The sequence below is a fragment of the Anthonomus grandis genome, chromosome 3 (genome assembly GCF_022605725.1).
Source record: "Anthonomus grandis grandis chromosome 3, icAntGran1.3, whole genome shotgun sequence".
Taxonomy (NCBI): domain Eukaryota; kingdom Metazoa; phylum Arthropoda; class Insecta; order Coleoptera; family Curculionidae; genus Anthonomus; species Anthonomus grandis.
The window spans coordinates 13,704,716-13,717,999 of NC_065548.1; the positions used below are offsets into that span (position 1 = coordinate 13,704,716).

Genomic DNA, 13,284 nt, shown 5'->3' on the forward strand with positions numbered 1-13,284 from the left:
TCTTTCCTTAATTCGATCAATATAAGAAAAAGAAATGCCAAATACTACTTGGTATTGGAATTATTGGATGTAGGTAATGTGGTGAAAAACTCAAAACCAGGGATGATATAACATCAAGATGTGTCATGTATTTAGAATTGTAGCTTTAGATTAGTTAAACCCGAACGTACACCATATGCAAGGCCTTGCCATAGATTAATACTTCTTAAATAAGAAATTGCCATAAGAACCAATAGAAAACTGAACGTTGATTGACTGTTGCGCCCTATGAATGTCGAGGAGTAGTACTAACTGGAATTGAAAGTGGGTTTGTGACGTCATAATAGCGGGTAATTTAAATTTGATTACGGCGCCAAATTTGAATTTTGCTTCACTATGCCGGGCACTTAGTGGGAAATTTTAGGTTTCTTGGAAATTATAGTAGGCAAATTAAAAAAATGTTAGATTAGGGCTTTTTTCTTGTTACCATATTAAATAAAGTCCTCAATTTGGCACTTTTTCTATTTACATACTAAAATTTCTGAAAGACCCATACATTTCCTACTAGATACATAGGTTTAGATTTCAGAAATTGAACAAGAAATAATCACAAAATTTCTTATTATATTAGAAAAAAATATTGTAGCAAAAAATTTACAAATTATACAATAAAAATGAACTGTAATGAGCTTGTTAAAACAGTAACTAAATATAAAAATTCTTCCAAATTGCATAATCTATAAAGTTACACCTTCATTTAATTATAGGAACTTGGTTGTATGAAGAACAAACTTTGTAAAGTAGGATTTGTTCAGGGTAATATAAAAGGTTATAATGAATGTGTAAAAAAGGTCAATAAAAATTTAATTAAATCACCAAGAAATTACAGCGTACTCAATTCACCAGTAATGTTCCTTAGTAAATATTATAAATTAAATAACAATCAATAAATTAGTAATGAAGGACTCCAAGATTTGTATAGAATCCAAAAATGCTCATGCATTGAAACTGCTGAAATTGCTCTTACCGCCATCTTTATGTCAAGGAGTAGAAGCTTTTTCAGTGTTCCGTAAATCGCCCGAGCTTTGAAGGCCCTGGACCTTACATTTGCTATGACGCTAGGCACTCCGTAACAACTTAATCTATGTTAAAATAGAATTCGAGCACGTTTAGTTTTGGCAGTCTTTTTTGTAAGAATAGTTTTACGATGTTAGCCTATTTTCCTAAAAGTAAATACATATTAAAATCGTTGTGCTGTTTACTTAAAACACAACAGATGGAGTGAAACAAAATACATGGAAAGACATGACCAAGTAGCAAGTATCGTACACCCATCAGAAGACTTATAAATCGTACCTAATCCAAAACGAAGACACATTATACCAATATAAACCCAATTTTGTAAATGAACGAAGTCTTAACATTAAAATGTATCGGGACAAGGGCACGCTAACAAATAAAACAATTCAACACAACAGGCCAGACCTAACATTAATTGACAAAAACAATAAAACAATTTACATGATCGACGTAGCCCCCAAATAACCAAAGTACGAAGAAAAAATCCAAGGATATGAACCACTGGCGCAAGAAATCCGATAATTATAGGAAACCGATAGAGCTGACACTCTTGTAGTAAGTATCTGAATCGTTGGCATTGTACATGCCTAAAAACATTAAAGATGAACTTTCTGAAATAAAAATACTTTAGAAGACCGACGTGCAAATGTAAAAAGCAATAATCCTCCAGACAACGACGAGCATTATGAGGTACTTTCTCAATGGTAGCTCCAGGAGTACTCAGTTGGTCCATCAGTGAGTACTCCTGATGGCAAATGCTATAAAGATCAGTGACTTACCTGAAATAAAGCTAATAGTAATAAATCTTATCTAAAAAGCCAGTAGAAAATATATGCACGTTATACAAATCGCTTTTATTATTGTCTACTATTTATCTACGTGTACAGCCACTCTTGCAAGTAATAACTCTTACTTATACCTACAAGCTATATTAAAAACCAAATCGATATACCATATTTGTAGAAAGTTAGTATTTGCCTCATAAATCAGTCATAAATCCTAATTTTTGAAGATTTTTTTGAAATGTTTTTCTATTGTCCTTATAAGAGATGGTAATAAGTTAAAAGTCATATTATGAAAATTATTATAGTTATGCTGGAAAGCCCCTAAGAATCCTAATGTTTATAACATTACAATGCATATAAAATTTAAAGAACATACAGTCAGGAACCATTAATGCAAAAAGTGATGTCTGACAAGACACTCTAGGTTGGAATCCAGAGATACATCGGTCTATTCATTCGCTTTTAATCTTTAAACACATCCAATGCATATGATAATTTTTTCTAAAACAAAACAGGTGTGCAAATTCATCTATTGAGTTTATTGACAATATGTTCCTCAACGTACAATGCATAATTGCTAGAAAGCCTGGAAATCAGTCGCTAAAGATGTGCACTCCAACAGAGTGTACTACCTTAACTTGACTGAAATCCACTGCCTTAACTTCCGGAACTGACGTGCACATAAAGATTATTTTTATTTATTTGGATGGTAAAGTAGGCAAGTTTCGTTTTCTTGAGTTTAGGCTTATACGGGTTCCAAGGGTGCGTTATTTCTTCAGCAACTATTGAGCAAGTTATTGAAAGATCAGGAGAAAGAGGCAAGCCAGATGTGTCAGCAACGTACTGGGAGACCAGACCAGTTAAAAATACAGAGGTCTGAGTATTCATGTTCAACAAAAAGAGGATAGGCCAAGAATTGAACCCTGTGGCACTTCAGTCTTTATTGCTGGAGTTTGGAAAATATGTTTCTTGCTATTGTTTGTTATACAAATATATTAAGTTCTTGGTGAAAGTTAGGTTTCTATTAGAAAAGCACATTTGCCTTTAGTTTCCTGTAACCTTGTTATAACTAATAGTCAAAAGGAATATCACATTTTCTATTAAGTGTCTTAGAATTAAAAGTAAAATCTTTTGAAAAATCACCTTTTTCTTGTTTACTTAATGGCATAGGCATTAACGTCAATTTTAGAACTATTATTATTGATGTACCAGACTGAGAAGCTAACATGACGATATAGGTATAAAAGTTGTCGAAAAAATTTTAACATATTTTAAAAATTCGTTGTCAATATATTTCGTTTTTATCTTAATTTTGCAAGTAAGACTAATTCTAATTTTTTGTTTCACTTTTAGTCAGACTTTCTAACTCTACTCTACTAAAACGCCACCGCCCTAAATACCTTAAGTTAAATTATTAACCCTCCATAAAACGAATCAGAGGATAGTCACAATTAACCCTCTAAAGGAAATTCTCGACGGAGATTTAAACTTTTCTAGAGGGAAACAATTACTCCGGTCGGCACATGTATATATATCTTCGGGGGTGTTTTACACCGAAAGCACTAATTTTCAATTACTTTAAGTAAATGAAACGTCTTGCTTTGCTAATTTGCTGTAATTTCTTGTTATACGGATACGAGAATTTTATTACGTATAAAAAGATTTAACTGATGAATCTCAATCCTGGTGAGATTAGATCTTATTAAACATTAGAGTTTTATTTTTATTTCATTCATTATTTACAGGCCGATGATCCATCAAAATCAACAAGTATAAGTATTTATTATTTTATCATTTTTAAGCCAATAAATCTCCTCAATCTTTTTCATTATTTATAGACAGATTATCTCCTTAAGGGCTCATTAAAATCACTGTATTAATTTTTTTACCAATTTTAGGCTCAACGCGTATTTTCTCAATTACACAGTTTTTGTGTCATTGTTCACAGGTGAATGTTACTTCAAAAAACGTGACTAAATTAATATTCATTATATTATCATCTTTAGCCCAATAATCTACATCACTTTTCATCAATATTTATTGACCGATTAACTAGTTTATGGGTCATTAAAATAATGATTATGATCATTAAATTGTAATGATGATTTTACAATTTTTATTTTGTCATTTATACCAGTTTCTATCTTTGTTTACAGATCAATGAGTCCTTTAAATCACTTTTATGCTTAGTCACAATTATTTTCATTATAATTTTTAGGCGTTTATTGGCTACATTTATGAATGTTATATCAATATTATTTGAATCCAAATTATAACCTTTAGTAGACATTTCTAGTAACATTTATTGTCCCGTTAAGGTGGTTTTCTTGCGAAATAGCATATTAATTTTTAAATATTTTTTTCCCTTAAGTGATTTCATGCTTATTGGTTATTATACCGGTACTTGCTATAATTATGCGAATGCTATAATTAGAGTTCTCTATTGTGAAATGTATCAGTAAAATTGTTCTTTGCCTGCGGATCATCTTAATTAAAAAGTACAATTATCTATAATGAACAAATGTTTTCTAGCAGTTATAGGTTGAATAGGAATTATTTAAATTAACAGTTTACCTATGCATTAATAAGCTAATTTATATAATAAAATAATTACACATTCATTTTAAAAATTAAAAACAGTTTGCTTAATAATTATGAAAGGTACAGAATTATTATTTATTTATACTACACCTACTATTGTAGTTTTTATATGGTTTTTTCAATCCAATTAAAAGAAATAAATAGAGAAATTATATCGTATTTATCGGTATAAAAAAGCAGAAACAGGGGTTCTTTTTTGTTTTTCATATTTTTTTTGTTAATATTATTAATTACAGCATATTATTTTCTCTTATATTAGCATATGTATAATGTATACAAGGGTATAGTTATTAAAATGCTAACAAATCGGTCATTTATATAATATATTAATAATACAGTAGCTTTTCACGTAGATGATTAATGTAGATTACCTATACATTAATAATCCAATCGGTATATTATAATAAATATTTTTTTATTAAAACAGTTAAAACAGTTTGCTTAAGAATTTTGAAAGGTACGAAACTATAAATTATTTATAGATGTAATATTGTAAACACCAAGAAACTAGGTATTTCTCTATCATTCCGAAATGAGACAAGTGCTACATCACACGACGTCTCGAAAGTTATCGGGAGTCTTTTGGAACAACGGTATGCCGAGTATATAAGGGGCCGCATCGCTAATAGTTATCAGTTGTCAGTACACTGAAGAAAATTTGCAATATTGACGCGAGATTGAAATAGTTAATAAATACGGTAAAAATAAATATTTATAGTAGTCGTGAGTTATAGTTTTTTCGTAGTGACGTGTGTGAATAAATTAGTTGACTATTTTCAAATGTCTTAATTCATACTTAATGAACGAGAAAAATTCTACAATGTCTTCTAGAATACACACTTAGAATACAATTTAATATTTAATACGCCGTATAGTTTTTTAAATGGTTTTAAGAAATAAATCAGTGCTATCTCTACTACTCTCTATTTTTAAGAAAAATATTTTAATTTTGGGAGAACCGTTAATGGTAACAAAAAAACAATTTTATCGCTGATTAGCTGAAAATTAGAAAGAGAATGAAAGAATGAAAGCACTTTCTTCTAATTTATTACATCACAAAAATACTTAATTATAATGGGATATAAGCAGATCCAAGGGAATGAGAGCACTTTGACTAAAAATTTGCAAAAATGCCAATTTTTTACAATTTTTTTAGGTTTATTTTGGCCTCTAAAAATGCGAGATCTCGGTTATTAAGAGAACTCCGACCATGCAGATGATCTGGTCGAAATCTGAAGGGTGAAACTAAGAAAAAACCCATTGGCATTATGGCGGTGAAGCCTATGGGAGATATTGAAGTCAAAATTTGAGACTCATTTTTCGGTTACCTAGGGGCATGCGTAAAAATTTACTGAAAAGGAGCATCATGTGAATGCGTGTATCCTGATTTTTGTGAAAAAGTGTGTAATTTTTGGATTACCGTTGATGGTAACAAAAAATCAACTTTGCCACTTTAGGTTGCCGAAAATTATCTGAAAAAAATAAGATGTCACTGAGTTTTCACACACACACTTAATTTTTATAAATAAGTGTAATTTTGAAGGAACTCGTAATAAAAATTCAACTTTCAGATTTCGTGAATTCACCTTGGACCATAAAACATACATTTTTTAAATAACAATACTAAGTGAAAGGTCTGCAGTACTTGTCTTGCCATCTATTGGAAATAAAGGAACTATGACTTGACATCAGGGGGGCGATGAGCCAATACCAAGCATGTACGAATTGGCTAATCTGTAGAAATTTTGCATGTGCTGTTTTAAATTCTGTTTTTATTACGAAATTGTGCTGATTTTAAAGTAAAACCAGGGTTAGTATTTAAATGTAAGTGTATACTTCAGATTCACGTGCGCGGAAATGTCGTTTAATATGAAATAAGATTATTCTGCATTAACAAGGGACTATCTGTTACTGCGGGTAAACCGACACAGATAGGCATGAAGGTAAAATGGCATACTATGTCATTTTACAAACAAACATCAAATTAATTTAAATTTAAGGAATATTGTATTTTTTGTTTATTTTTAGCTACATTATAGTGGGAAAACGTGAAAGAACATCAACTAGAAAATCCTGGGATGAACAAGCAATGCTAAGTGCAATTAACGCTGTAAAAGGTGGCCAAATGAGGTGGCTGAAAGCATCGAAATTGTTCTCGAATTGCAATCGAAATGTCTCCCAAGCCACATTAAGGCGAAGAGCAAATGACACAAACAAAAGAGCTAAGGGCTGTCAGAAAGTTTTGGGTCGGTTTCCAACCACATTTAATGAAGACGAAGAAAGAGGGTTAGTTGAGTATACACTATTACTTCAGTCTAGATTGTTCGGGATAACAACAACAGATATAAAGAAACTTGCGTATGAGTTTCCCACTAAAAATGGCATCCCAAATAGATTTACAGATCGTAGCGCTGGACGAGAGTGGCTGAGAGGATTTCGTATGCGACATCCTGAAATATCTCTAAGGCTGCCTGAAGCTGTGTCTGCGGCTAGAGCCATGGCATTTAATAGGCCACAAGTACAAATTTTTTAATACGTTGGAAAATACCCTAAAAAAAGAAAAAATTGATGTGCATCGGATTTACAATATGGACGAAAGTGGTTAGTCCACAGTGCAAAGGCCTTCAAAAATTTATGCCAAAACTGGAAGAAAACAAGTAGGATCATTAACCAGTGCTGAAAGAGGTCAGCATGTAACGTGTGTTTGCTGCATGAATAGTGTAGGTAATTTTGTGCCACCTGCTTTGATTTTCCCTAGGAAAAATAGAAAGGAGGAACTTTTAGATGCTTTACCTCCAGGTTCTTTAGGATTATTTAACGAGACTGGATGGATGACATCTGATTCCTTTGCTTTATGGTTAAAGCATTTTCAGACTTTTGTTAAAGCTTCTCCCGACTCAAAAGTTTTATTACTTCTGGATGGGCATACTAGCCACAAATCATTAAATGCCTTGACGTTTGCCAGAAGAAATGGAATAATCCCTTTATGCTTTCCTGCCCACTGTGCCCATCGTATGCAGCCCCTGGATGTCAGCTTCTATGGTCCACTAAAGACATTTTATAACCAGGAATGTGCACTTTGGTTGAAAAACCATCCAGGGAGAGTAATAACACTACATCAAATTGGTGAACTGTTTACGTCCGCTTACGGGAAAGCAGCTACAATTAAAAATGCCACAAGCGCATTTGTAAATACGGAAATTTATCCATTTAATCTACATATTTTCCCAGACGAGTTTTTTGAGCCGGCCGAGACAACAAATAGATTATTAGAACCGACCATAGAAGAGGGAGCATCCCATCGCCCAGAACAACCATCAACAAGCAATGAATAACAGTAATTGGTGTTACAGAAGAAGCAATGCGACAAAAACAAAGCAAAAGTGTCGATAAAGAAAATGAACCGAGAGGTGATCAGACAGAAAGCAATATAAAACAAAATCAACCATTAAGGAAAAGGTTTTCTCTACAGGAAATTTCGCCAGTGCCTGTAGCAAGAGGAACCAAAAAAAGAAAGACCAGACAAACTATAACCGGAGTCTTAACAACTACTCCCAATTTAGAAGAGTTAAAGCTAAAGGAAGAAAAGAAATTGCGAAAAAATGTGCGTCAATTTAAAAAGAACCTTTCAGGTGAGACAAGTTTTGTTGCACGAAGCGAAAGTGAAGAAGATTTTTTTTGCAGCCGAGGATTATGAGGATGAAGTGGCATGCCTGTATTGCAACGATCTATTCAAAAATTCTCGATCCAGGGAGTCTTGGATTAGTTGTATGAAGTGCCACAATTGGGCACATTGCGAATGTGCTGGAGTTTCTCCAAAAGTCAAAAAGTTTATTTACGAGATTTGCCAAGACTAATTCCTTATTAGCTTACTTTCTTTAACTATATTTTATAAGTTCTATTTGTGTTATCACTTGTTTTAAGTATATGTTATTTTATACCCCACGACTGTGTCATTTTACAATATACATGTTTGTAAAACGACATAGTGTAACGTTTTTTAAAATGCATTTTCTTACAAGTTTCAAATAGAGTTGAAATATTTTTGTGTATGTTTGTCAATAAAGTTTATTTAAAGCAACGTGGTGTATTATTTTGAGTTATTTATCTTAATTGGTTTTTGCATAAACAAGATTTAAATAAAAAGTATGTCATTTTAGGACAGCTTCCCCTACCTATTTTCCTAGTGATAAAATTTTAACGTAAAATTATATGATTTATTGCATATGAAATAATTTGTCATTTTGAAACCTAATCATATTAACGAATAAGCTGGTAAATATTTATTACAAAAAAAATAAAAAAGTTAGTCACACTGCAACCATAAACTCTAACAGAAAGAGAAATTCTTCAAAAAACTTCACCTGCGAATTATATTTCATAAATCGATGGTACTCTACAATGTGCAACGTTGCCAAGAAGCAAACCTCTCATACACTTACCTTATCCTCATAGTTGGCTATAAGAATATGAACATATACATATATGTTTTTTCCCTCTCTGATAAAAAAGAATTAGTCTTTTTAAGTTCTTCTAAAGTGAAAACATTTGTCCCCTAAATATCCAATTAGGATTAAAGAAAACGCTAAAGACAAATTCTTACACAATTATTAAAGTATATATACAAGAAACCTTGATCCAAAAGTTATTTTATTTTAAAACAACGAGCAATTAATTTTTGAAATTTAATTGGCGCCTTTAAGTGTGACCTTTAACGCAAAGCTAATCCCGAGTAGTTCGTTACACATTAAAAGATGATGAGATAATTTAATTTTTTTGTTAATTTTTTTCTGTTATAACCTTGTTTATTCGAGACTGTTCTTTTATAGGTGTGAATTTTTTAATCGGTTTTTTAATTCGCCATATTATTGCCTCAATACCACTTAATGTATTGGCTTTTTAATTACAATATTTACATCCCCAAAAAATACTTATTTATATAGAAACTAGTTTAATAATAATTATATTATAATTATAATAATCTTTTAAACTAAGTCAAGGCTTATTTAGCGAAAATTCTAAGATTAAAAGTGACAACCTTATGTTTTTGATGGCTATTAATTCACTTCTAATATGTTTAAATTATACAAATTTTATTTTTCAAGCAACTAAGGCTAAATAATTTCTAAATTAGATGAAAATATGTGATTTATATCTACTTAAGTATGATTGGTTTAATTAAGTACATAAATTGTTTTTATTCATAATTTATGTAAGTGGCAATGAATAAATTAAAAAATGACAATTGCAACTTTCAATACATGGCGGTATTTTTCAGAATTAATTTTTTTTGACAGGCAGCAATCTTGTTTTGGATCTAAGTTGTCATCGTACAATATTCTGAAATTCTGATGCCATATTTTAAATCCTATATTTATAGAATTTGAACTTTTTCGTGATTTATGTACATCCTCTATCTTGTAAATACTGTTATTAGATTAAATTATCAAAAAACCTGCTGTAAAAAATATAGTATAAATAATAAGCTGGATAGAAAACACGTTGACTATGGTATACACATCCAATACGCAGTAAGTATAATTTCCTTGAAGGATTATATTAAGCAAATTCAGCTTACAGAAACCTACTCACCATATTATTGAAGCTTACAGAAGCCACTTGTTGTAACGTATAATAAATCATACAGACGATATAATTTTTCAAATTATTCTTGATTAATTAAAAATTACTGAATGTAGAAATCTTACACGACTAATTTTAAGACCATATTTATTATCGAGAGTATTTTTATTTTGATAAAATCTGTGTCTGGTAACAGTAAATTCACTTTATATTTTGAGTATATGACATATTCCCATATATAAGAACAAAATGTTTTTTTATCTCTATATGAAATTACCTCACAGAAGGGCCTCCCAATAATAAGATGCTTATTAAACCAATGCCTTAAGGTAGTATTAGTAAGATTTTTTAATTCATTCCAATAAGTACGTTCTTCCAAACAACTATCACTATTACAGTAGGACTTAAATTAAAGAAGTTTTATCTGGCTATCCAAGGTTCTTAAAAGATTTTACAATCGATCTATAATATTGGCTTATTTATTCATAGGAATTGAAAGATCACAGGTTATTACTCTAACGACTATATATGAATAAATTTATCGTGTATTTGCATACGTAGATTAACTTAATGTCTAAGTCAGTTAGGTTTGTAAACCCGTATGTTAACGACATGAATTCTCTATAATATGTTTCAAATTAATTCGAATTCATATTAATGCTTCATTATTAAAAATATTTGTCGACGAAGCCGTTTTACATTCTATTCTATGAACAATGAAAATGTATATTTACGTTAATATTGGTTAAAAAATTGAAAACTATTAAAATAAGCAAATGAGGTACAATATAATACAAACGATTATATTTTAAGAGAAATAAGAATTTTCAATAAAACCCAAGAAATGGGAAAACTACAACATTGATCTGGAAAATATTCCTCTAAATTATGAAAGCACCTCAATTTTTAAAACTTTAATAAATGAGAGTTTCAGCTGCTTAATTATAGTAGCATTTTTAAGGTTTGTTTAGGAGTAAATTAAAACACTGGATACACAAAAATAGTCAGCTGATGTCTTAAGACACAATGTCACAAGAAGTATTTATTTCTATTTAAATAATATTTCTAATCTATTAATTAAATATTTCTATATAAATTTATACTTAAATAAATGAAAGAATTTCTTGTCAGCTCCCTTTTCGAAATTGGCTTTGAAATATTATAGTTTTGCCTGGTCCTATATAGTGATGGTTTTCATCATTAACTATACATCTTAGAGTTCTTATATATAAGTAGATAGCTGGTTTCAACTAAAGAAACTAAAAAAAGTTACACTTTTTAACTCCTTAATAAACCTTACCCTATCTTGGCTTTAGATGACACTCATATCTTGCAACACAAAAACAGAACTCAACAGACATTGATTACAATAGCCCCGAGAAGTAATACCCAGTAGCTATTATATACAAGAGACAGATTTTTATTTTCAATCTTTTATCATCAATAATAAGTTCATTATTAATGATAAATTATACATAGAAATTTAATACTAAGCAATTTCTTTTTTTTTGGACGTTTAAGGACGAAAGATTAGCATCAAACAACCGATTCACCTTATAAATAGATCTTTCGAATAAAAAAAACACTCATCAATTATTCCTTTTTAACATGAGACCATAGAATTATGGTATAATCAACAAATACTTGAAATGCTGCCGAATGTCAAGAGAAAGAAGTCATTAACGTATAGAAGAAACAAGATAGGAAAAAATTTGTGAGGCGAGATATGTGAACAAGATTAAGTTTTAATGCATCACTTCAACTGCAAACACGTCTGAAGTTTCATCATGCAAACTAGTCAAGTAATAAGTCCGACCTAATGCATAGAAGAGTCAAACTTTTACGAATTTCACTTAAATTGATGTTGCCAAATTCAATAATGGGTGAAAATGTACTGTAGATCTTTTCATATGCTAGGCACGCTAGAAGTTGATGAGGATGACTTTAAAAAGTATTCTCTTCTCCCATCTCTTGATTTCTCAGCCTGGCAACTTTTTAACAGTCGACATTGACTCTCTGGAATGTCCAATGCCTTATCTTCTCCATTCGTGCATCAGCTACCGCTTTAGTCCTGATCTGTCAGTCGTCAATCCACGTTAGTTGCTTATCACATTAGCTATGCTAATATCAACTATTTTTACAATATTTTGTTTACTGCATGAATGTTGTTTTGAGCCGCTTTAACTGAAATCGAAGGCCTCTAGCTTCTTATAATCGCATTTTCAGTTATATTTTCCTTAAATAAGATAAAAGTGTCGATGATTTTATCATAGTGTTCATAAAGTTTTTATAATGTATCCTGACAAGTTGCCATCATGTTGACGTCAAAGATGTTTTGACAGGATTTTTGCCAAGTCAAGCGATTCGTAGTTGCATTAAATGAATATAGTACAAAGCTTAAATTGTCTTAAAAAATACCTGTTTTGGTACAACTTTCAACAAATTTCTAATTCTCTCTTAGAATGATCATTCAAACGTTCTTTTAGAAATAATACCAACAGTTTGTTCCGCAGATGTTGTATCTTTAATCAATAGTCTAAAGTGTTCAAATGCTGCAGGTTTTGATGAGATCTATAATAATTTTTTTTAAAACTTGTTACTATGTATTAAAATGTCTTTCAAAGCATTGTGGTAAAGCAGCTCTTTTAACTTTATAATATGCTTATTTCCATTCCTTCATGCAATTGTGAACTGGGCACTGAGTCCTCTAGCTTCAAGGGTATTTTTTATTCAGAAGTATGCTATCAGGATCATTAGTAATATTAAATTTAGAGACTTATGCAAGGCGCACTGTAAAGAGGATAAAATTCTTACAATGTTTGGAGTTTACATTGTTGAAATAAGTACTTATGTGTTTAAGAATAAACCAATTTTCCAAGCAAATAGATCAGTCCAAAAATGCTCGTAGGCGATACCTTTTATTATCAGATATTCACCAAACAGCATTTTATCAAAAAAATATTATTTCTAATGCTTGTAAGATTAATAATCACTTGCACCATAACATAAACAATGTCCCAAATATATTTATTTTTAAGAAAAGGCTCAAAAAGGTCGAGAAAAGCTGCTACTCGCTCGATGATTTCTTTTATTGAAATCTTTACCAGCAAATGTTTGTATTGGTGGGTAATTTTCTGGATCTAGATAATTAGTTGTATTTCTAAATTGGAGCTTTAAATATATGTATATGTATGTATGTATATTGATGTAGGATGTTTTAATAATATTTGTATTATTTGTATTTTTTTTCCTTTTT

The 13,284-nt window shown here is 30.7% G+C and overlaps 1 protein-coding gene across 2 annotated transcripts; it reads left to right on the top strand.

Annotated features, from left to right (window-relative positions):
• Nucleotides 1-1,068: 1,068 nt before the first annotated feature.
• On the top strand, nucleotides 1,069-8,112 carry LOC126734577 (uncharacterized). 2 transcript variants are annotated; one of them, XM_050438268.1, is made up of 2 exons: nucleotides 1,069-1,614; nucleotides 6,474-8,112. In XM_050438268.1, exons 1-2 carry the CDS (start codon nucleotides 1,553-1,555, stop codon nucleotides 6,976-6,978), a joined length of 567 nt encoding a protein of 188 aa, XP_050294225.1. In that variant the 5' UTR covers nucleotides 1,069-1,552; the 3' UTR covers nucleotides 6,979-8,112. The 2 variants fall into 2 exon arrangements, with proteins under 2 accessions (XP_050294225.1, XP_050294224.1); XM_050438267.1 differs by having other exon boundaries at nucleotides 1,087-1,614.
• Nucleotides 8,113-13,284: the final 5,172 nt, after the last annotated feature.